Source organism: Monopterus albus, unplaced genomic scaffold, assembly GCF_001952655.1.
Source record: "Monopterus albus unplaced genomic scaffold, M_albus_1.0 scaffold15.1, whole genome shotgun sequence".
Lineage (NCBI taxonomy): Eukaryota > Metazoa > Chordata > Actinopteri > Synbranchiformes > Synbranchidae > Monopterus > Monopterus albus.
Window position 1 is genome coordinate 1,367,894 of NW_018127895.1, and position 23,883 is coordinate 1,391,776.

The 23,883-nt window shown below is 40.2% G+C and overlaps 1 protein-coding gene across 9 annotated transcripts in view; it reads right to left on the reverse strand.

Annotated features, from left to right (window-relative positions):
- Positions 1–23,883, reverse strand: part of gab1 (GRB2-associated binding protein 1) — a 50,731-nt gene that overhangs the window by 25,318 nt on the left and 1,530 nt on the right. The window contains exon 1 of one of the 9 annotated variants that reach the window (XM_020591679.1): positions 4,052–4,264. The exons of 5 other annotated variants lie outside the window; for them this stretch is intronic. In XM_020591679.1, coding sequence (XP_020447335.1) covers positions 4,052–4,159 — 108 coding nt within the window. In that variant the 5' untranslated portion in view covers positions 4,160–4,264. Of the gene's footprint in view, positions 1–4,051; positions 4,271–23,883 lie in introns of those variants that run through there. 3 more of the 9 variants (XM_020591674.1, XM_020591680.1, XM_020591682.1) reach the window with 3 other exon arrangements.

Consider the following 23,883-nt stretch of genomic DNA (forward strand, 5'->3'; position numbering starts at 1 on the left):
GATGTACCAGAGTCAAATTCCTCGTGTGTCCGACAAACCTGGCCCATAAAGCTGATTCTGATTCTGATTCTAACACTCAATTTTTGAAATCATGATTAACGTAAAATTTTGGTCAAATGCTGACAGTCATGTCATGTTTAGACATCTAGAGGATTTGGTGGAACAAAGATCAAGGAATACATTTCAAAAAGACCATGTGACATTTCCAGTAATTTGGGCAAATACATGAATATTAAATAAATCCATATGCTGACGCAGAGAATGCAACAAAACTGAACACGATTTCTATGACACTGCAATCTGACACAAATGCAGTAAACAAATACGCAAACTTGAAGACCACAGTGCCTCCCTAAGCCTCATTATCAAGACCCTACGACTGTGCTGAACAAAAGCTGTTCTAACAGAGGTGTGTCAAGAGCGTCAGAGGTTGTGGCTCTTATTGGCTTTGTGACGAGGTCTGCAGAAAGAGGAGGGGAGGGACAAAAGCTTCTCTATGCTTAGTGCTGCAACTTGTATAAATCAGTCTTTGTTAGTGAGACATGACTGGGATTCTTGCTAAACAGCTATTTTTACATCCTTGAGCCCCAGAGAGGGCAGTTAACGTACAAGCAAGAGTGCATGGCCTTTGGCTGAATGAGGCTCTTCAGCCAATGTCATCAGCCCTCCGCCTACTGGAAGGAGAGGGGACTTCCATGAAAGATTTGCATGCCTGAGGCCCAGCATCATGGACAATAATTAATCAGCCAATTCTACCACCAGTCTCTGACTTCAAGGTAAACGCTCTTGATTCGTTCTGGTGAAATCACAGTCACGCATGAAGGAGTCTTAATAAATAAATCAAATGCATGCTCGACCCCACAGGGGACAGGAAGCACAATATTCTATTCTCAAAGAAGAGTCTGGAAAAGAGCGCCTTAATGATGGACTACATTTGGAATTGATTCACATGATGATCCGTCCATATGCACATGAAACAGGGTTTCACCAAAAAAAAAAAAAAAGATTGCAAATTTTTTCCTGTGGTTCTAGAAGTGGATCAACTAGCTTTCACTGCTGCTCATAACAAAAGAAACACTTCAATAATGTATCTTAGTGTTACCTATGGCTTATTTATGCAACAATACAATAATTTAACAGAAAATTCCATTCTTCACACCTGACAAAAACACAAACATCAACATCCATGTCTGATGATTTGGTAATACAGTACCTTTAACTATTTTGTTTACAACTAATCATTTGTCCGCTGCTTGCAGGCTGTTTTGGGTGTGGTATTTCAGGCTACTATCTCAATTAATGTGATTCCCTGCCCCCGCAAGCTCCAATAAAGTTGGCAGTGTAAACCCCAACTGTTATTTAGTTTAATAACCTGGTAACAGTGACTTTTGAAAAATACAATGTTCTGTTTTCCTACAGTGCCTTGCGAAAGTATTCGGCCCCCTTGAACTTTGCGACCTTTTGCCACATTTCAGGCTTCAAACATAAAGATATAAAACTGTAATTTTTTGTGAAGAATCAACAACAAGTGGGACACAATCATGAAGTGGAACGAAATTTATTGGATATGTCAAACTTTTTTAACAAATAAAAAACTGAAAAATTGGGCGTGCAAAATTATTCAGCCCCCTTAAGTTAATACTTTGTAGCGCCACCTTTTGCTGCGATTACAGCTGTAAGTCACTTGGGGTATGTCTCTATCAGTTTTGCACATCGAGAGACGGAAATTTTTGCCCATTCCTCCTTGCAAAACAGCTCGAGCTCAGTGAGGTTGGATAGAGAGCGTTTGTGAACAGCAGTTTTCAGTTCTTTCCACAGATTCTCAATTGGATTCAGGTCTGGACTTTGACTTGGCCATTCTAACACCTGGATATGTTTATTTGTGAACCATTCCATTGTAGATTTTGCTTTATGTTTTGGATCATTGTCTTGTTGGAAGACAAATCTCCGTCCCAGTCTCAGGTCTGTTGCAGACTCCATCAGGTTTCCTTCCAAAATGGTCCTGTATTTGGCTCCATCCATCTTCCCATCAATTTTAACCATCTTCCCTGCCCCTGCTGAAGAAAAGCAGGCCCAAACCATGATGCTGCCACCACCATGTTTGACAATGGGGATGGTGTGTTCAGGGTGATGAGCTGTGTTGCTTTTACGCCAAACACAACGTTTTGCATTGTTGCCAAAAAGTTCGATTTTGGTTTCATCTGACCAGAGCACCTTCTTCCACATGTTTGGTGTGTCTCCCAGGTGGCTTGTGGCAAACTTTAAACAACACTTTTTATGGATATCTTTAAGAAATGGCTTTCTTCTTGCCACTCTTCCATAAAGGCCAGATTTGTGCAGTATACGACTGATTGTTGTCCTATGGACAGAGTCTCCCACCTCAGCTGTAGATCTCTGCAGTTCATCCAGAGTGATCATGGGCCTCTTGGCTGCATCTCTGATCAGTCTTCTCCTTGTATGAGCTGAAAGTTTAGAGGGACGGCCAGGTCTTGGTAGATTTGCAGTGGTCTGATACTCCTTCCATTTCAATATTATCGCTTGCACAGTGCTCCTTGGGATGTTTAAAGCTTGGAAAATCTTTTTGTATCCAAATCCAGCTTTAAACTTCTCCACAACAGTATCTCAGACCTGCCTGGTGTGTTCCTTGTTCTTCATGATGCTCTCTGCGCTTTAAACGGACCTCTGAGACTATCACAGTGCAGGTGCATTTATACGGAGACTTGATTACACACAGGTGGATTCTATTTATAATCATTCGTAATTTAGGTCAACATTGGATCATTCAGAGATCCTCACTGAACTTCTGGAGAGAGTTTGCTGCACTGAAAGTAAAGGGGCTGAATAAACAGTTTTTTTATTTGTTAAAAAAGTTTGAAATATCCAATAAATTTCATTCCACTTCATGATTGTGTCCCACTTGTTGTTGATTCTTCACAAAAAATTACAGTTTTATATCTTTATGTTTGAAGCCTGAAATGTCGCAAAGTTCAAGGGGGCCGAATACTTTCGCAAGGCACTGTAAAGACATGGTGTAACTGAACCCACAGTGGAATGGGGATTCATAAATGATAAGAAAGAGGCTAGTCATTATTACATCTCATGTTAAAAGATTATCCAGGATATAAGCGCTGAGGTTCAGTGAAAAACATTAAGCCTACCTTGGAAGTTGTGTATCCATTGTAGCTTTCCTGACCTGTAGTATTTCCTGTTACTACAATGAGAAAGCAAGTGTGGTGTTGTTGTTGTGTGCCTTCAGACTTTATCATAAACTGCAGTGTATGAGAGGGTCTGCAGTTTGTGACCTCTCCCTCCTCTGACTTCCTGTTCTGTGTAATCAGGTTGTCCCAGACCCTCTTAACTGACACTGTTAAATTAGAGAGGGTGGGACTAGAGGGACTGCACTGAAGTTACAAACATGCAGTGGACAGCACTCAGAGGGTGCAAACCCCCACCAAAGCAGCTCACTGTCCCCGTAATGCTGTTTCAACTATAAGCAATATTCCCTTGATTGTCTGATCTTCATAATATGATTCCTTGACATCATGTGGATGTTAGTCTGCAATTTTTTTCCAGGCATTGTAGGCATTATGTATGGAGCTAGAAGCAAACATAATTAAATTAACCCTATGACACAATGGTGAAGAAGCCTTTATAAATTCTTGGCTCTGGATGATGATACAGACCATATCAAAAGGGTTTTGAGCAAGTCCTGTATAGCCAAAAAAACAAAAAACAAGTACAGTAGAAAACAAAGGTAATATCATGTGATTACCTGGACTTCTGTTCTTCTGCCTAAATGACATCCCCATTCATTTAGATGGATCTTTCACTGTGTTTTGTCCTAACCAACATCCTGTTTCAAGTGGAAAAGCATCACATAAAAAGTAAAGACGGCATTTCATGGGGACTTTAAAAGCCATCTCATCGTATCTGTTGGTTTTCTGGACTATTTACACATGTCCCCAAAATACAGAAGTGAAATACATGTTTTTTCATTTACAGTGCTAATTGAAAGTTTATCTTATAATTACAGATAAATCACTTTCCTTACATTTCTCTTTCCTGTGCCATGTCTCAGGACACCATCCTCTTCCCTGGATCTGAGCCTTCCTCTGCCTCCTGTGGAAACTTTATCATTCTGTCTCCCATCTGCACTCATGATAAATAAGGTCAGAGATGCCACAACGTGGACCACTTCCTCTACATGTCTGCTTCCCTTGGCAGATCACTGACCCCAAACGTCTCCTAAAGGCTGCAAGGTTACCTCATCAGTGACTTTTAAATTGCCTGCTCCTCACTACAGAGATAAGTGACGTTGCCAGGCAGCTCTGAGGAAGCCAAGTCATGCATGAGAGCTTTGCAAACTGCACCTTTACACATAAACAGAAGTACCTTCAACTACTTTTTAACCCTCACCACTGGACTCTTGACAGGTTTCAACAGCAGAGCTGTAGATGTGCAATTGTTTTATAAAATCAATCAATTTTAAACTCAATTTAAATTTAATCCTCAGGTGATTATTTAATCACACAATGGGCAACAGTGACGTGTACAAATGAAAAACCCATTGTGGATTACTGTGAAAGCCACTGTAATGACATACTCTCCTGTATGGTCACGCTGTATTAAGGGAACAATTGACAAAAATTGATTGTCTGAATAAACCATTATGTAGGAAACAAAAAGTCCCTGTTCTCAGCACCCATACTAGGACTGAGGCCAGGGACAACAAAGGAAATTAACAAAGACAAACAAAGTGAGAACAGAGCTAAAGATAGGACCACCCAGGCAAACACACTGAATGAAGTAGCTTATACTCTATGTCCCTGTGTGTATCCTACAAAACCCTTACGTGTCCATCTTAAAACCATTCACTACAGAACGTGTAACTCCCAACTGGCAGTTATCATCCATGTCCACAACAGAGGACGGGTCCCACATGAGAGTCAACCTCTTCATTTCTCTCCTCTCCAAGAGAAAACAAGAGCAAATCTTTATTAAACTGAAGCATCACATTCTTGCTTTGTGAGTGAGTGCACCATCTTCCCACATAGGTCAGAGACTCAACAGTGAGAATCTCAAGTCTCAATTCTTCTTGGAGAACCAAAGCCCCAATACAGGGTTTGTTAGAATCTAGACATCCATTTTAATGGACTACAAATGACTAACCTTGCATAACACACAGAGACCTTATAAACTTTATGTACTCTTTTTAGCAATGTTCTAGTTTACATTTTGCATAAATTATCACAAGATACCGCAAGACTTTAACCACAGACAATATATTTGAAAAGGGAAGCCCAAATATCACCAACAGGGTGGCAGACATGTTGCTTTTGTGACACATTTTGTAACCAGACTGCACAGTAGCGACCAGAAGTGGATACGCAGTATCAGACCACCAATCAAAACTGTCAAATCATCCTAAATACACCCCTTTTTATTTAATGAACTTATTTAAACCTACAGTATCACAAAAATGACCACTTGCATACAAATCATTGCGGTAATAGAGTGCCGCAGGGTTAATTTTCTTTGTAGGCTAACCCTGAAGTTAGCATCCCAGCTGGATCCCTCAACAAAAAGCCAAAGGGATTTTTTCATAGGCTTCTGGATTATTGTGAAAAGTAAGTTCTGTGGGAAACAGTTTGTGACACTTACACGCTTTGTTCAGAAAGATAATCTACACAAGTGAACACCACTTTATGTTTTTTGAAGCCTAAATAGCTATTGTTAGGCTATAAACAAGTGTCACCACCACAGCTTCCAACTGTTCTTTTCTTTCCTTTTCTACCATATCCTTTCCTCTTACTGCTGCAGCTCTCTGCATCTACACAGTAACGTAAACTTTTGCCGTTTCCTTGGAGAGGCCTGCACGTGTGAGCTTTGACAGTCAACAACAAGTCTGAGTAATGATATTGCTCATATGGCCCCCCATTACTGGGGGCCATATTATACTTTTAATAAGAAAATTAGTTTTGAATCATGTTTTGTCTTGAGGTCATGTATACAAAAAGAAAATCCATTAAAATAGTGAATCATCCATAACACTGAAAACGGAAATTTTTAGATTGTTTTTTGGCATTTTGTCCAGCCCTACTATAAATATGTGTTACAATATTAGCTTACTGTAAATATTCTAAAATTGCATCGTAAAAGGTGAAACTTCCATCACCCATGGAGTCAAATGTCTTTTGTATGGTTTTCCAAAAATACTGTTTGCTTAACATCTCATGTTGTAAATTCAGATTATGGAAAACATTCAACTTGTCATTCATTTAGACACAACAGTTGATACCCACAATACCTCAGTCTGATAATTTCCTCAAGATAATACTGGCCAGCACCAAGCTCTGTGCAGGCTACAAGGCCAAACAAGTTGGCGTCATACCAAAAAACAGAGCAGTTGTTTTATGCAGCTGGGCATACAATATATTATGGAGGTAACATTTGTGCATTCCTACTTTGCCAGAAATAAGCTGGTGAACTGATCTGCTGTGTAACCTAAAGCCAGCGTGCATGAATTTGTGTTTGTTTGTATGAGAAAAGGCTTCAGCATCTACATCTACATCAGGAGCTCTGAGAGTGTATGATACATCAGTTAGACAGCATCCTTTATATATGTGCATAAACAGCATATTGATCGATAAGCAACACCTATTTTATGATCAAAACAAGCAAGTTCCGTACCATCATCATCTTCACAATCCCTCGCTCCCTCCCTCAATTTACCATTGCACAGCCGCTCTGCTTTCATGTGCAGCTGTGAAATTCTCACCCAGCCAGGCGCCATCTGACCCCAGTCCTAACAATCTATGCTAAGTGTCCAAAGAACACACAGACCCTGGTAGTCATACTGCTATCTTTGCAAACAGCATACACCAAGACCGACATTCTCATGAAAGACCATGTGAAGGGTAAACAGGTGTTAATTTATGGGCTTTCACAGGTGACTTAATAACAAGACAATGTCATGACTCTTCAGTCTTATTTAAATCAAAACTGTCCTGACTGAGAACAGAAACCACAACCAATATAGAGAAACAGGTCTGGGGATAATTTAACAGGGTTTAAACTTAAAACTATGATCAAACTTTAGATTTCTGCACAAACATTTGACGAAAATATCTGTGTTGCTTACCAAAGTTTTCAGGTGTGGATATTATATTCTCTGAGGCGTTGCTGGAAAGGTATTCTCATCATCCAGCTCTATGGTCTCCTGTACCTTGTCCATACAGCTCAAAACACAGTATCACTGTTACTCCAATGACTTACTGTCGTTGCAACACTAACTCTTTCTTGTAGGGCGGGGACAGGAACTCTCAGTCAAGCAATCATTCCATATCATTCAATAGAGTATCCACAGACAGAGGGAGGGAAGGACTAAGAAAGAGTGAGAGGGAGAAGCTGGGGAAGATGTAACAGGAGATAGTATTAAGAAGTGAAGTAGCACTGTGCAAAATGTGGTAGGTCTTGTTAATATAAAACAAGAATGGTTCAATCAATTTTCCACCGTTACGGGGTAAAGCATTAACTCTGAGGGACCAGGTTTAAAGATTAACATGGGCTCACATCATGTACGACTGAGGGAGCACAGAAGTGTCAGGAGTTTCTGTTCAGCACTCACAGCATTAGCCTTTTCATCAAAACTAAACCAACTGCCTATTACTGTGTTTTCCAGGAAACATGGGGCTTTGTGAAACAGAGAAAAGGAGAGAAAAAACACACACAAGGCAAAATAACATCCCTTAATGGAAGTTTCCACTTTGTTAGCGCTTTTTATCTTCCTGGTCATCTGTTCCCAACACACACTCTGGCCAAAAAGATTTCCTGTTTTGCCTCCTTTTGTCACTGTGGTTGTGTTTGGGAGTTTATCAAGTGCTAACTTTAGAACCTCTTCTATATTAATATTTATCTTATGCTGCAACAGCTGTCTGATATGTTGTCCAGAAAACTGAGGATTGGAATAAGAAGACCAAACAATGCAGCTTAGCAGCAACAGTCTGCCTTTTCTGTGGAGGTTTAGGAAACCTACACATGCTCGCTATAATAGCATTAACATCTATGCTTCGAATGAAGAAAGCAAAAGAGAGAATCGTCTGCAAAAATTCAGTAATCAGCATTGATGACTTGCTTACATTTTACATGAATGATGTAATTAGGAATCCCCAATTGATGCTAATTTGTAAATGAGACTGATCCTCTTTAGTCTGAAATGACACCAAGCAAACTACTGTATATTTGCATTTCTCTAGCTCCACTGTAACAACAATTGAACATATCCTTGTTTGCAGAAATCACTCTGCATAAAAGTATTCAAAGGAGCAAACACAGAAGCAGCCCAATCACCTATTTCATTGCTAAGGTCAAGTGAAGAGTGGAGAAACAATGTCTTAGTCCCTCACTAATGGTACCAACTGCCTTTACTAGAACAAATAACCATGCCAGAGATACCAGTAAAAGGGTCTGCAGTGATGGTTGTTTTTCCCCATGCCTTACCAGTGTGCCATGGTAATATGTTTTTTGACCTGAATATAAATGAAACTGTATTCTGTAAGCTGACTGTTTGTCCTAATCATGGGAAAACACAGATGTAAACTTCTATATAATTTATTATTGTAAAAAATGGTAAATGGACTGTATTTATATAGCGCTTTTCTCACAGTGTGTTGCACTGGCCAAAGCGCTTTACAGGAGATCATACACCATTCACCCACAACATTCACACACCAATGACGACAGGCTGCCACACAACGGCACTAGTCAAGCCACCGGGAGCAATTTGGGGTTCAGTGTCTTGCTCAGGGACACTTAGGCATGCGGGGAGACCGGGAGTCGAACCACCAACTTGCTGGTTAGGAGACGACTGCCCTACCTCGTGAGCCACAGCCACAGCCACCCCAAAACAACGTATAAAATAATAAGTACTACAGAGTGGAGCTAAATGCGTAGCACTCAAGTGGTTGTATAAGAGCAGTGGACAAGTTGGTAAAGGGGTTTGGATGTGTTTTATTTTATCTCCACATTCTCAGGTGCAGGAACTTTACACTAACCAATAAAGTATATGGGCACAGCAACCTAGCACTGAACCTTCCACTAGCCATCAAAACAAAGTGACACCCGACTGTAGAAAGGCTTGAAGAGAAGATGAAGCAATTATGCATGGGGAACAAACTTTGCTCCGTCTCAGGCTGCTGTGTTCTCAAGAGTTCTTGTCAGAATGCAATATTGCTCACAAAGACAACGTGCCCTTCACACAAAAGCTGTCACTGCTCTTGCTAGATGTGGTCGCACTTACGATGGCCATTTCCTGGCTTTGGCGAGGCACACTGCCTAATAATCATTCAGTGCATGTGTTTTAGTGTTTAACAGTCATTCCTGGACATCTTTTTACGCATTTAGTAAAAGCTGTTATTTCTGCTCTCAGTTATGCCTATATGATTTACTAAAAGATTAACCGTAAAAGTGATTCACAGTGCAACTATTGATGCTTTGACAACCCAGCTCCCAAAACTAAACCATCATTAGTGTGTTGTTTCGGTTATCCCAAATCTTTTTTTTCCCTATTTCTGCTCCAAATAACCATCTCCATACCGATATCATTTGACTGTCAACTCTGTCTCTGATGTTCTACTAAGAGCTATTGCTAATCTGTAAAATGGTGATAACAACAAGATTTAAATGATCAAAAGAAAAGCAAAATGCTGATTTACAAGTCATTAAGTGCAATGCATGCATCTTTACCTGGTTCTGAAGAACCCAAGCTCTGAACAAATAAGGAAAGAGAAGCAAGCTCTTGTCCAGTGAGTCTGACCACTTTCCTGCCAACCCTGCTGACTTCCCTCCCCTACTCTTACTCCGTAAAGTCTGCAACACCCTGATCTAATAACCCCTGACCTGCAGGAAGTAGACACAATAGACTGAAAATAACGCACCACCTCCCCTGGCAACAACTGCCCACCCCAACCGCCGCTGCACATCGTTTCTACAGCACACCTACAATACGCTGTGTCAAGATCGGTGGGTAGAAACAAAAATATCAGTCACTATGCAACAAACTGTGCACATGTGGAAAAGTGCACCATCCCACTCTGTATTCCCAACATGGCATTTTATTCACTCCTGCACAAGTCAGTACAAAGAGGCCCCTTGTAATAGTATATAGTAAAGGTGCATTAATTTTACACATTGCCTGATAAATCAAGTGAAAATGGAACAGGACATGGTGTATCTTCACGATACTAACCCCCCTCCATGACACATAGCCCTTCTGTTGATATTCCAGATTTTCTGCTGTGTTTTTATGATACGGTGCATAATTTAGCCCCACCCACCTAGCAAAGGGTATAAGAACCATTTTTTGAACCGTGAGTATTCAATTCAAACCGCTAGCTATAAAAGGGCTCTCAGCAGCTAAAAGCCTGAGAGTGTGGCTGCCAGACCGCAGAGCTCATGTTCTTTTGGACAGAGAGTGGGACAAAGAAAGAGCAAACAACTAGCTTAACTTTGGTTGGACTTTTTGAACTGGACTCAGCTTTGGTTCAGATGCGGTGTTCATCCTTCTGGAAGCATTAGCATCTAAAGCTAATATGTTTGTTTTGGTAACATTAACAACCTAGCATGGTCATGATTTCATCTTTTTATTATATTGTATCACTTTAATTTGGGAGTAATCCTAGCTTTGTGCAACGTTTGTGTTTTGTTTCACACTAGGAGTTTGTTTCACACTAGCAGTAACCAATGTTCTACTGGATTGCCCTATGTACTGGTTTGTTAGCTAATGCTTGCTTCAGACTGGAGGCTGCATTTTGCACAGTTTGTCACAACCAGGCACCTGTAGTTTACATCTTCATTAGAAAACAAGGCTTGATGGGTTTTGAGTCTCACCAGACCCTCTAGGCTGAAAATAGATTAGGCATAGTTGCTTTAATGTCATGGCCATTCTGAAATATGTTTACATTTAATGTTTCTATAAGCACGTGCAGTGGCACAACCTTGCAGCTCTCAATGATGCAGAAAGTTTCACGCTACAGCAGGTTGTGGGTTGAGCGGCAGACTCATTACAGTACCACTGCTTCCTCCAGGGGGACCACTGCATGGTGAGATGGATGACTTATCCCATAGTCAGGCCCAAAACAATCTATGGGTGAGTGTGTGGGTACAAAGTATGTCTTTATGTATGAGTGTTTGGCTTATTTGTTAAGTGATGCCACCTTCATTTTCTTTATAGGCTTCTAGTTAGTTTAGCTGAAGGCATTCTGAATAATAATATGTACCATATTAATACTTTTAGTCCACTCTGTGTGTGTGTGCATCTAACCTAATCCTTATCCATGCAGTGAGCAGCAGCAGTCTAATCCAATCAGTCCAATGAAAATTATTCCAAATCAGATTTCATGGCCAGTGAGAGGTTGCCTTAGACATTATCTAATTAGTCCCTCTCTTGCTTCAATCAGCCCACTAGGAAATGGCTTGAGATGCCTTGTACATAGATAAGGAAATGGACTCTGATATCCACTTCTGCGTCGCCAGTGGTGCTGCTTTCAAAAAAGTGGTGCCTGGTTACTCAGGAGAACAAGAGATGAAACAAGATTCAAGTATACTGTAATTAGGATCCCAGTTATTCCAGTCAATAAAAAATGTGCAATTATTTAATAAATGGAAAACTTAGATGATAGGGGATGCATGACTGGTATCAATATTACTGCAAATGATATCAGATGAGCTGCCTTTCAAAGATTAAAAATAAAACATGCCAATTCTCAGTAGTTGCATTAGCCATGTTTGATGTCCTGTTCTACTGGCTGACATGTTGAACATGCCGAAGCTTGTTATTCAGCCAAGACACACCTCCCTTTTCAAACAGTCCCCTGAGACTGGTATACTCTCTGCTGTCATATTCAGATGATACTGCTTAACTTTCAGTTGAAAGGGAATGTGCGTGTTGTGGGCACACACCTCAGAGGTTATGCGCTGCATGTGTGTTTGTGTGATTCCTGTACAGAGCCCCTTGAACACAATTATTTAAAGCAAAGATAACAATGCAAAATACTTTTCTCACTCAACTATTACGCAAACTACCCCAAATCAATGTTAGCATATCTTTTTCTAAAAATCTTCTCTCTTTAGCTAGGTTGGCTTCTGTGGGTGTGTGCTTGCATGCCTGTAGGTTTGTTCTAGCAGCATGCACTCACCATCTCTAGCGCACAGCTTCTCTCTAACCTTTTAAGGCTATGAACCATTGTGATATTATTATTGTCCACTGAACAAATGTATACATCTGTGCAATTTAATACATGTAAATGTGGCTTACAGAGAGAGGAAAAGGCAGGTTCTGACCTGCTGTTAACACCATATTTATCTGCTACTGTAGCTGCTGTCCCGAATAATCCCTTTGATTTTACGTCAGAAAACTCAACCCCCAGAAATGAGCCTTCCTTCATAATGATCAAGTCTCCAACAACATATACAAACTCGAGTTCTATTTTTGGTAATAATGACAACAAAATATTCAAAACACTAGAAAAGAAAAGAAAACTGAATGTTGCGAGTTCCTTTCCCTTATATTTTCTCGGTAAATAGCAACACAAAGTAATGGACAGTCACAGAAGTGGTTTCCTACAAATCACCTGAAGGTGAATTACTTTGCTCCCTGTGTAACAATGGCAACAAGACAATATGATGCTACTTGTTATGAATAAATACTATCACTGACTGACGATTCTTGCAGAATTTTGCAAAATGAGAGGTCCGGATTTTTCCAAACATTCAAAAAAGGTGGCTCTTCTGCTGAATGATATGCTACAGTGGCAGAACAAAAGATGATTAATGGAACCAAGAAACAAAACAGTACATATTACTCAAACAAAACTCCACAAACAAAACCACCACTGATGTTACAGAGCAACTACAGAAGACTGTAGTAGGTGCATAAGTATATTGGAAAAAAGCACAGCATGGCCAGCTAACATTTGCTCTATTACTTAAGCATCTTTATCACTTATAACTCACAGTTATTGCTCCTCCAGCAATGTGAAAATGCACTCACATTAGCTTGTGGTGGCATGGGGAAAATTCCAGGTCATCGATCAATACCTATTACTCGACTGAGCAGGAAGCAACATTAAGCTCAGGACATGGAGAAATGGAGGATGTGGGTTGTACTTAAACCATCTGATCAAGTTTTTTGTTAAATTTGTTGAGATATAAATGAAAGTAAAAGGTTTCATTTCACCGCTTGAAAAACTGTTTTCTTGCCCATGTCACAGAAATATCAAATTAAATTCCTGACGTTTTTGAATAAAAATGACATCTATTTAAGTTCTTGGTCAAATAACATCAGCTGCTTAAGGAAGTGCCTGACTGTCTGCTCATCTATTAAAAAAACATAGTCTTACTCCTTGACTAATACATTAAACAGCACAATTACTACAGCTCCTTTATGTGACCAATGGGAATCTTTGCCGAAAATGATTCCCAGACTCGATGTACTTAATTATCCATGTTCACACAGTGCCCTATTCAATCTGCGTACACCGAGGACGGTTTGTGAGTGCAGATGGCAGCCCACTCTCAGCCATGAGAACCAAAGCTGTACTAGAGATAAAGACTGGCTCATCTGAATTCAGGATATGTTACTACCCAAAACACAAGTTTATCACATTGCCACATTATCTCCTTGCTGTTTGGTCTGACAGTTTTAATAGTTTCTGCTTTTCCCCCAGATAAGCAGGAGGTTAAAATTTTGCGCACTTTTCTCCATCACAACCTTGACATTTTGATCCAATTCACTCTTTCTTTTCATGATCTGCTCTCTCCTCTCGTGTTTCCATCCTATCTGCCTTTGCTTCTCCTGCCCTCACCAATCTGAGCTCTTGCACAGAGTCACATGCACTTGTCAAAGCTGCATCATTAGAATTCAACACATTCCTTTGGCATGGCAGAGCTGGTTCACATGATCACGCTGTTCCTTGACCGCTGAGGAGAGGAGCCTAAACAATTGTCTTTTCACCCCCTATATTGGCCTGTACACAAACAGTGCAGCCCAGCCAAACGTGTACATAAACAGTTAAGTACAAAAAATAGTCACCATGGAACACAGACTGTGGCATTCAAAACACAACCAAATCAAATGCAAAAGAAGCTTTAAAAACTGAGCAAGAACCACAAAATGTCTAAGATTTGACACACAAGCAGAGACTTGTACAAACTTGTACTGATTAGAAAAAACACATGTTAAGAAAGCCTCTATTAATGAACCAAAGTTTTTCCTTAAATTTCAGCTCAATTGCACATATGTCTGTTACACAAAACACCTGTAATTAGGCTAAAACTCTTGATTATTAAAAGGCGTGAGTTGGAAATCCCCTTTGCAACTTCCTACACTGTTGGGTAGAACTGTAGCAGGACATCACACCACAAAGGAATATCGTTTACAGACCATACCATTTTCTAACATTATGAATTTTCTTCAGCATTTACCAATATAACCAGTTGTCTTTATCCACAAACCAAAAACCACAACAGAATCAGCTGTCTTATAATGTTAGTAATTGGTTATTTGATGTCAAGTTATAAAATTACCAACCTTCTGCTCTGCTTGAATTTGAAATGATAGCTGGATTATCCAAGTGCCATGGGTTTAGAATTGAAACACAAGACAGTCAAGGTATTCCACAGTTTTCTAAAACACACCAGCGATAAGAATAGAATAAAGAGAGCAGTGTCAGGGAGGGTCCAGAGAAAGCCCAAGAAAGTAGGTGGGCAAGAGGAGCAGGTCCTTCAGACTCTCAGCTTCCAATCAGGCTGGAAATGAATACTCTCTGGGAGTGGGGGTCTCTGTTGCATCTCTGTCTCTCTTGGAGCACGAGTGTGTGCGATTGTGTGTACATGCGTGCAAGTTAAACCATGTCCTCTGGCTTGAGGCCAGGCCAAAGATATCAGGCAGCACCATAGTAACTCTAATGGAATCAGGGACGGTGGCCACAACAGGACTGCTGGTGAATAGCAAAGAGCCATCCATCCATGTCTGTCCACTTCAGTTTGTTCTGTGGATTCCTAATGAAACCGTTTTGAAAACCAAAAAAAAGGTACAAATTAAAGGAGATTAGATGCAGACAGCATCCATTTTACTGAGGGCCTGTCTGTCTCACAGTAACTTGGGAAATTACACAAGTCAGAAGCAATATTTCACATGTAGTCTCTATTCTGACACCCCAACACCCCCTAACTCAGACAACCGTACACACATAGTGGTGCTCGCACAACACAGAGCAAGAGAAGCGGGGCAAAAACCACCATGACAGCAGCAGGCTATATTAAGGGGCTGCAGACACAGCGGCTAGGGTCAGATCACACAGCATCACATAGCTAGAGTGCCAGCTGCATCTGTGTGTGTGTGTGTGTGTGTGTGTGTGTGTGAGAGAGAAAAATGACAGGTGAACCTTTGGAGTTAAATGTGATACAGTCACAAACATTTCTACCTTCAAAAGTTGCCCTCAAACCTGATCAGTCAGCATTTTCAAGCACAAAACGTCTTCAGGTGCTCAAATTAAGCATTTTCCCACACCAGGAAAGTCTCCCTTAAAAACAAGCCCAGATGATCAGCAAATTACCTGTATGACCTTCTGAGAATTAGCCTATTCGGTGCTCTGCTATTTTGTTATGAGGTGCACAACGAGTAGTTTTAACACAGTGGAAAACTGGTTGTTGATATCTCTGACATTTGTAACTACTGCCAGTCTTAAAAGAAAGAATACACACAGAAAGAGGAAGTGTTTTAAAGATCTGGGTCATAGGACATCTCTATGACATGAGAGTTTCATCATAACCAGCACATTGGCCAATATTTGTTCCAGTCCGTGATTTGTAGCCTGGGGTAAAGTTGCAGTGATAACATGTCGAGATGTAACTTGCAACTTGTCAAATTTAAATGCTGAATTAAAATTCTTAGCAATCCAACAAGGCACTGCAGATGCAGTCTGGGATACACATAAAAATAAGAAGAGAAGTGCCGCCAGTGAAATTCAAAACACAGAAATTTGCAATTAGCTATCATTTTCAAATTGATTGGCAGGATAACACTACATGACATGGAAATCTCACCTCAGAACTGAAACAGCTACTCAATTAATCAGCTGTCAATGAGCAGGCAGTAATCACCAATTAACTGTTGATTGATTCAATTTAAGCAACTTTAAGCTAAAATGACAAAAAACTGGCTACGACTTCTATTTTGCTTCCAAATACAATCATATCCTCATTTTTCTTATCTATGATTATGAACTGAAAATCTTTGTTTTGGGCTTCTGGTGAGACAAACAAAGACAAATGAAGATACTGCATCATTAGTATCACTACTGACTCTGGGAAACTGTACTTGGCATTTTTATTATTTACTGACAGTTTATAGATCAAAAGATTAATAGATCCATTGACTGATTAATCAATAACAGATTAAACAATAACAAAATTAACCATTAGAGCCTTTTAAACCACTATAACTTCAAACTGGAAAATCCTAAAATCTGAAACGTACATGGAAATAACTCTCTCTCATTAGACAGCTATCCAGATAACAAAAACCTGATTCATTTTAATACAAGAATTCAGTGCAGCTGATGCTTCTTTAAAAGTAGCTGAGGGAGAACCTACATAGAAATACAGTCAGGTCAACCTCCAAACCAGGAGAATGAATCTCACAGTGTCACAAGTGTGACCATGTGCATGCCCTGAAAACTCTGCTAAAGATGTAATAGTGGTCTGTGTACTGAGTCTAGAGGGCCTCCTGTTGGTGAGGAACAGGCTTTCAAAGTGCATCAAGTGGTTGCTCATCTCAGTTCCTACGAGTCCTTTCTAAAGTGCATCAACATCTCCGTGCCTCCTTAACAAGTGTGTGTGGTGTGTGTGTGTGTGTGTGTGTGTGTGTGTATGTGCGTGTGTGTGCAGCTACAGTGACAATACAGCTTCATATTAAATGGTTACTTATGGACATTTAAAAAGAACATTAGTCATTGCCAAGCATTCAAAGTATACAATTCATCAATGATTCACTGATCACAAGTTAGTCATAGTGACATCTTTAGTGTCTCGGGGAATGTAACACCTAAAGAAACACTGAATGGTACATAGCCTGGATTCCTGTAAGCTCAGGTTCATCATCGCTCTCTTTTTCATCCTCCTTTATTAAGAGAACGATTAGCTGTTGGAGCAAACAGGGCAGAGAAAGATAAAGATGAACTACAAAAAAAAAAGATCTTGTAAGAGATAAAAGCAGAAAATGACAATATAAAGTAAGAAAGCACAGAGAGAGAATCAGAAGAAGAAAGAGTAGGACCCCTCCTCCTCTTTCTTCACCCGCCATCTGGTAACCATCAGCGCCTCACACAGGAAGGGGCGGCCATGCCTTGTTGGGGCGCCAGGGAGCGGCTCCTCTTCCCTCCCCGGTGCTGCAGAAACAACAATCAGCCAGTGCACAGCATTACTATGCAGTTTAGTGCAGTGCAGTCCAGCCCATCCCAGCCTACGTTGAACGGCCAGCAGCAGCTCACGACCAGGCGCTCACACCCCAGCAGCCCGGCAAAGAGGAGCACAGAGCAAGCTCACATTCCTGCGCCTGCCAAGAAGCACTGGGAACGGAAAGAAAGAGGGGAACGAGAACAGAGAACTGTTCTCACTGGAGGCTGCCTGATGGCGTTGCTTTGAGGAGCACTCCAGCCTTTCTCATCCCACTTACGTTCTCTTCACTCGCCTCAACAATGTTGATAATGTTATTACTTGCCATTGTATTATATCCTAACATGTGCTTCACCACATAGATATTTACAGCCCTAGACCATTAAGACCCTTTTCCACCGCCTGGTACCAGCTCAACGTGACTCGACTCGCCGTATTTGTGTTTCAGTCAAACGTTGGGGATAGTACCTGGTACCTGGTACTATTTTTGGTATCACCTCCATCGAGGTTTCAAGTGAGCAGAGGCAATACCAAACAGTGGCGTATAAACACTACAGGCTAGCGATTGGTCAGAGAATTTGGTTAATCAACGTGTGAGACGTCCTGGAACAAAGGAAGCATCATTTTTAAAAGCAATGTTATTCAACGCTAACCGCTACTTTCCTATAGTTACTGTACTAACTAAAACCAGTCACATATCGAGAATCAAGAACACCATACTTTCGATGTCCTCCACTGTTACTGCGCCGATTGCCGATGACTTCGTAGTAGTGTAATGCGGTATCGCTATGACAACCAGCTACACTGAGAGGGGACCATCTGAAAACCAAACACCCGGTACCAAAAGCAAGTACAGTTGAGTCAAGTTGAGCCAGTACCAGGCAATGGAAAAGGGGCTTTAGTCTTGAAGGAGTTGCCCCTGGTAAGAATTCAGGGAATGCACATTATCATAATTTTGGACCAACTTCTGTTTTGTCCTTTTTTTTCCCCTCAATGATTACACACACCAATCTGATGAGATCAGAGACCCCTGCAGCCTTTTTGCTTATAGACTATCTTTGGCAATTTGTGCTCTCCAACTAGCCCTGTTCTATGTCCAAAACAGACTACCACTACACTCTGGAATTAGAAAGCCGACTTATAAGAAAAACTATTTTACTGCCAGGTGTCATTAACCGAGCAGCTGAAACATGAAAAACAATGTAAAACAAGTATGTGAAACCTTTAATCTAAGAAAATACTCTTTAAATCTATGCACATCAGTACATATAAGAGAACCATCTAGATCATTCATAACAAATGAAAAAAATGCATGATGATGTGTATGTTTAGCCTTGCCAAATAGTTTCTGTCATCTGTGTTTAATAATAGCTGCATTTGAAACTGTTCGACTTGGCACAGTGTCGACCAGCACAAAAGGATCATTTTACTTCTCAGCAGAATCATATTCCAAAAGAAAGCTCGGCTCAGAATCGGTTCCCAAAGTTCTAAACAGGAAAACCAGTTTTCTAAAGTGACTCCACAAGCTGCTTTGTGGACTTGGCACATGGGACAGTAAACAGCTGCACCAAGCAAAAAGAGACACATCTGTTTACAAAATGCTTCATGACAGCCTTGACCTACCAATTTCATTCAACAACATCAGTGTTCCACTAAGGCAACGCATTACGCTTAAAGGAGGATACCATTACACAAGTTAAACATTTGGGAGGGAATTGTGCAAAAACTGCTCACAGCACCACCCATGAGGTAAACAACATCTCAGTGAAATGACAGCGCACTTTTTAATTCTGCTATGTTGTACTGTAATTTGTGGCATGATGATGTATGCAAGTAAAGAAATAATCACAGCTTGGTGACCAAACATACCCCAGTGCCCAACATTAAATGAATCTTTCTAAATGGTGCAGAATATCCCACTTCATTAACGTTCGACAGAAAAACTATTTTAAATTTCATTTGCCGTTTCCTGTGACCTCTAGGTCCATTTCACTGTTTTAAACCAAACAGGCCATCTCTTGATTGAGGCACTACCAAGCTATCTAAATCTTCAACTTCATTTTGAAACTGTCAAAAGGTTGTGTGCTAGTACAAAAATGATGCATTGGACTTTAAAAAAAAAAACAGTCCAATTGCTCAACGATCTGCATGAAAGGCCAAACACTGAAGTGCCTACATGACAAACAAGAGGTGCTCTGCTGTGAAGGGAACAGTACAAGTGAGTGAAAGTTAAAACCTAAGTTGAGGTTAGCCTAAAATGATTTTTGTGGCTTCCAAACCATCTGTATTGTTCTGACGGAGACATCCAGATCCTACCAGATACTATTTATGACTGTCTAAGTAAAAAAGAGAATTATACGTATACAGCGGCTGATATGCCCACAAAAGCAAACCATGCAAAGTATAGCAGATTGTACTGTGTGTAAAATAGGGCTAGGTCTGATGTTTATTACACATTTCAAACATAATTCTATTTGTGCAAGTGTTTTTTTACCATGTGCCATAACATGCCACAGTTCAGACAGGAATGGTTGTTGTTGTTGTTCTTTGTGATGCAATGATATGATTTCAGGCTTACTGCACTCTATAAATATCCAGAAGAAAACAAAGAGACCAATCACAATCATGTTTACTTCTATTGTGTTTTGAAACAAAGACCAAAACCTCAGTTCAAGTCACCAAAGATTTCATCTTCTTCAGCATTTTTCGATCTCGCAGCCAACACTGACGATGCAATTATCATTTTGTGGATCAAGAAGTTGTAAATGTCATGGAACCTGTTGATTTTTTACTATACATTTGTTGCATCCTTATAGTTAAACTCTGCCACCAGGGCAGGTAACAGTTTGGCTACAGTGAAACTGATACATCTATGTATAACGCAATGATGAGTTTGAGTCTGGGACAAAAGTGGACCAGTAACTATTGTAGTAGCAAAGATATAAATTTTTTATGGTGATTTGTTTGTAATGGACATTAAATAATTAATGGCACATGCAATCCATTTTCAAGCTGTAGCAGATCACACAACAGCAGTCTGCTCGTTCCAACCAGAGTGCTGTGGTGCCCAGGACATGGTCCAATAATTTTTCTTTGTTAGCCTAAGGAGGCTAATGCTGCACAAGTACCCCTCTGTTGCACCCCTGTCGGTTTGCCTGTTTGTTTCATCAAGCTTGTGGGGAGAGGGAGGTTTAGCAGAAGTGAGTGTTTGTTCTCTGTTCCACTTGCTAAGCAGATTTAATGAATTCTCTGCTTAATCAGAGAGCTATGTTGTTTTCATTTGACCGTGCTGTCACATTTGTTGCATACAGTATTCCTCTTCAGCAATTTGCAAATGACAACTCTTTTCAATCAGCCACAAAGAGAAGAAATCGCTAATGGTCATTGTGGTGTATAATGGCAATGCGTTTTCTCACAGCTGAGAGGACTCAGGACCAGCATGGAGTAGCCAATATCCTCAGTCTCCCTTTACAGTCATCAGACGAGGACCTTCAGGGTTCAATATTTTCCTTCATCCGGTCCACTCTGCGGCCTTGTGTTTTACCACTGAGGCCCTATTAAGGGCTGAACAAAGTGTACAACAAAATCCTAATCTGTTTCCAGTGGGTACATGCCAATGGACTACAGGGAGTCTAAAGGTCTATATAGCTATGTGCAGTGTGATAAAGTACTGTGATATAATACCAAAAAAAAATAAATAAATAAAAAAATCAGTATCACTGCATTTCTACATATTTACTACAGCAGTGATTTTGTAAAACAGGGCATCTTGACATTGTATGATCAACTGAAAGACACCCAGCTATTCAAATATGAGCACTATCCCTCAGTGTTACATGCTCCTTTGCAGTGAATTAAAATTGAAAATACACCTGAGACAAAATGGGAGCATGTGACTGTAACAAACTGGTATTGCAGTATTCAAGCAACAGCTCTTGAAAATTGCTGGGGCACCCATCATTCAAACAAACTCGGGTTGGTGGGCCGCCCCTAACATCTCTATTGCTAAATCTGTGGTTCATATTCCTGAAATACATAAAGCAGTGGCATCTTTTAGAAAGGCGTAAAATTGCTGTTGTCCACAACAGAGGTACTGCTGTGATCCTGTCTCGGTTTTCTTCTGAGTCACATTATCTCTCCTTTAAATCATGTCATGATGTGATGATATATTGTAACATGCACACTGTCTCTTAACAGGATGGTGCTGAAAATTACCTTGCAACTTCATCCCTACATCTCATCTGGTCCCTGTGATGATACACTGCAGAGCTGTGCCTTTAAGAATCATTTGCAGAAATTCTGATTCAGATTGAGAGGTAAAAGAAATGCAAGAGGAAAAGGAGAAACAGAAAATGCAGTGTCAATGAAATGGAAAACCACAGAGCATACTGTTATGACAAACTCTGGCTGGGAAAAGTCCTAACAAAGCAATTAGTCTTAGATACCTTCATGGCTTCGGTTGTTTAAGAGGCAAAGGAAAAGCCAAGCATTTCAATCTGTCACTCAGAAGAGACAGAAGAAGGAAAACCAGAGCACATGGATCCTGTTTGTATTTAAACAAACATCAGCTGAAAGCAACCACAATTTGGTAAATTATGAGTAACGCCTCTTCACAATATGTTCACAGAGGCAACATTACAAAGTGTGTCATGCCAGTGATGGACGGGGCTGCTCGGATGCAGGCGGGTCTGCTGAACTGCTATAACCTTTGAGCTCCACCATTCAGCATTCAGGACAAACTTTGCCCTGAGTGGTTAATCAGGTAGGCAGGGGCTCAGGCTTCTAGTCTACTGCTCCACAGTTTGGAGACTAAAATGGTGAGCTGACTGTGGTGGCGGGTTCACACTTTTGTATTTTGTCTATTATTAAATGCACTACAACACCTAGTGCTCCACTTCTTCCAAACAAATGCAGTAATATGTAGAAGATTTTCTTGTAACTATATAATTTTTCTTGATTATCATGAGAAACAGATCTGGCGGGCTGAAGAAAATATAATGTAGCTAACTTTTATCTTAACCACATAAGCAAACGTGTGTATATCACTTAGTGATGTAACTACAGATGACATATTTACATAAGGTACTCTCTAGGATTAAAAGAAATAATAATAAGAAATAATAATATCTAGTAATGTGAATGTTTGTATCTGTAACGAACCAGGTGCAGCCTGTGGTTTTAAGTGAAAGCTGAAATGAAGCAAAATCTGTGAAAAAAAACTGCTCTCATTTCTCTTTTAAGTAGCAACAGACAGTATGTACAAAATACCACGATAATTACCACAGTATTATCATGATACTGACGTATAACAGTTAAATGTTTTGAGTTTTCACTTATGCTCCATACATCTAAAACCCACTCAGATGGTGATGTCCTTGCCACTACCGCCTTCTCTTCTCTGAGAAAGACAAACCTACTCTAGTTTTCTATCCTGCTTTCTATCCTGCGGTGCTCATGGTGCCATCGGACATTACTGAGAGCCACTTAGAGCTACTCTGTACAACACTGACACAACAGAAGCAGCAAATGACAGAAACACAAGGTTGATATTCCAACTGGTAATTATAAACCATCTTAATTTTGCCAAAACACTCCATCAACTGATTGCCACTGAACACAACACACATTTACACCCAACTTGATATGCATACACCCTCAGATACTGAAGAGTCTAACTATACAACTGTTTGAGTAACTGAAAAGGCAAGGAAAGAAGACAAAAAAATATTTTCATGTTTATAATAAAGTTTAGATATGTCAAAATCCTAACCTTATCATTTTGACATATAAAACTATACTAAGGAAAACTTAAAGGCACGCTCCTGAATTCCTTTTCAATCACTAGAGGGTCTAGTAAGACTCAAGATAAACTCGTTAAGCTGTAGTAAAAGTACGTACATAGCACTACATAGTGCTGCATATACATCAGAAGACACTTGTCCAGTCATAGCACAGCATGTAAATTAATTGCATTAACACAACACAGCCCGAGAACAACAGCATCACCAAAGCCCAGTGGTGCCCAGCTACTTCGTCTCCGTATGTGCAAACACCCAATTAGTGTTGTGAATTCATAAGTGATTACTACTCATAAAAGGCACATGACAACTTTTCACAATCTGGTAATGAACTAGGATTTTGACTTCCTCCTCATCAAATCATCTACTCTGTCATGAATGTGAGACAACTCTTTAAAAACCTTATCTTTGTGGCTAGAATTCAGTGGTATTGCATTCAGAATAAACATTTCAGTCACCCTGTGGTTCCTCTGAAAACATACTTCTTCTCATGTTGCAGATATTGTATTTCAATTCGTCACTAATGGGGATAGCCACTGATCCACAAGGAAAGCATGCAAGCACATGCTTTTTCCCAAGGTGCATGACAAATAAGCAGACATAAGTACACAAAACAGTGACATATTAGCGT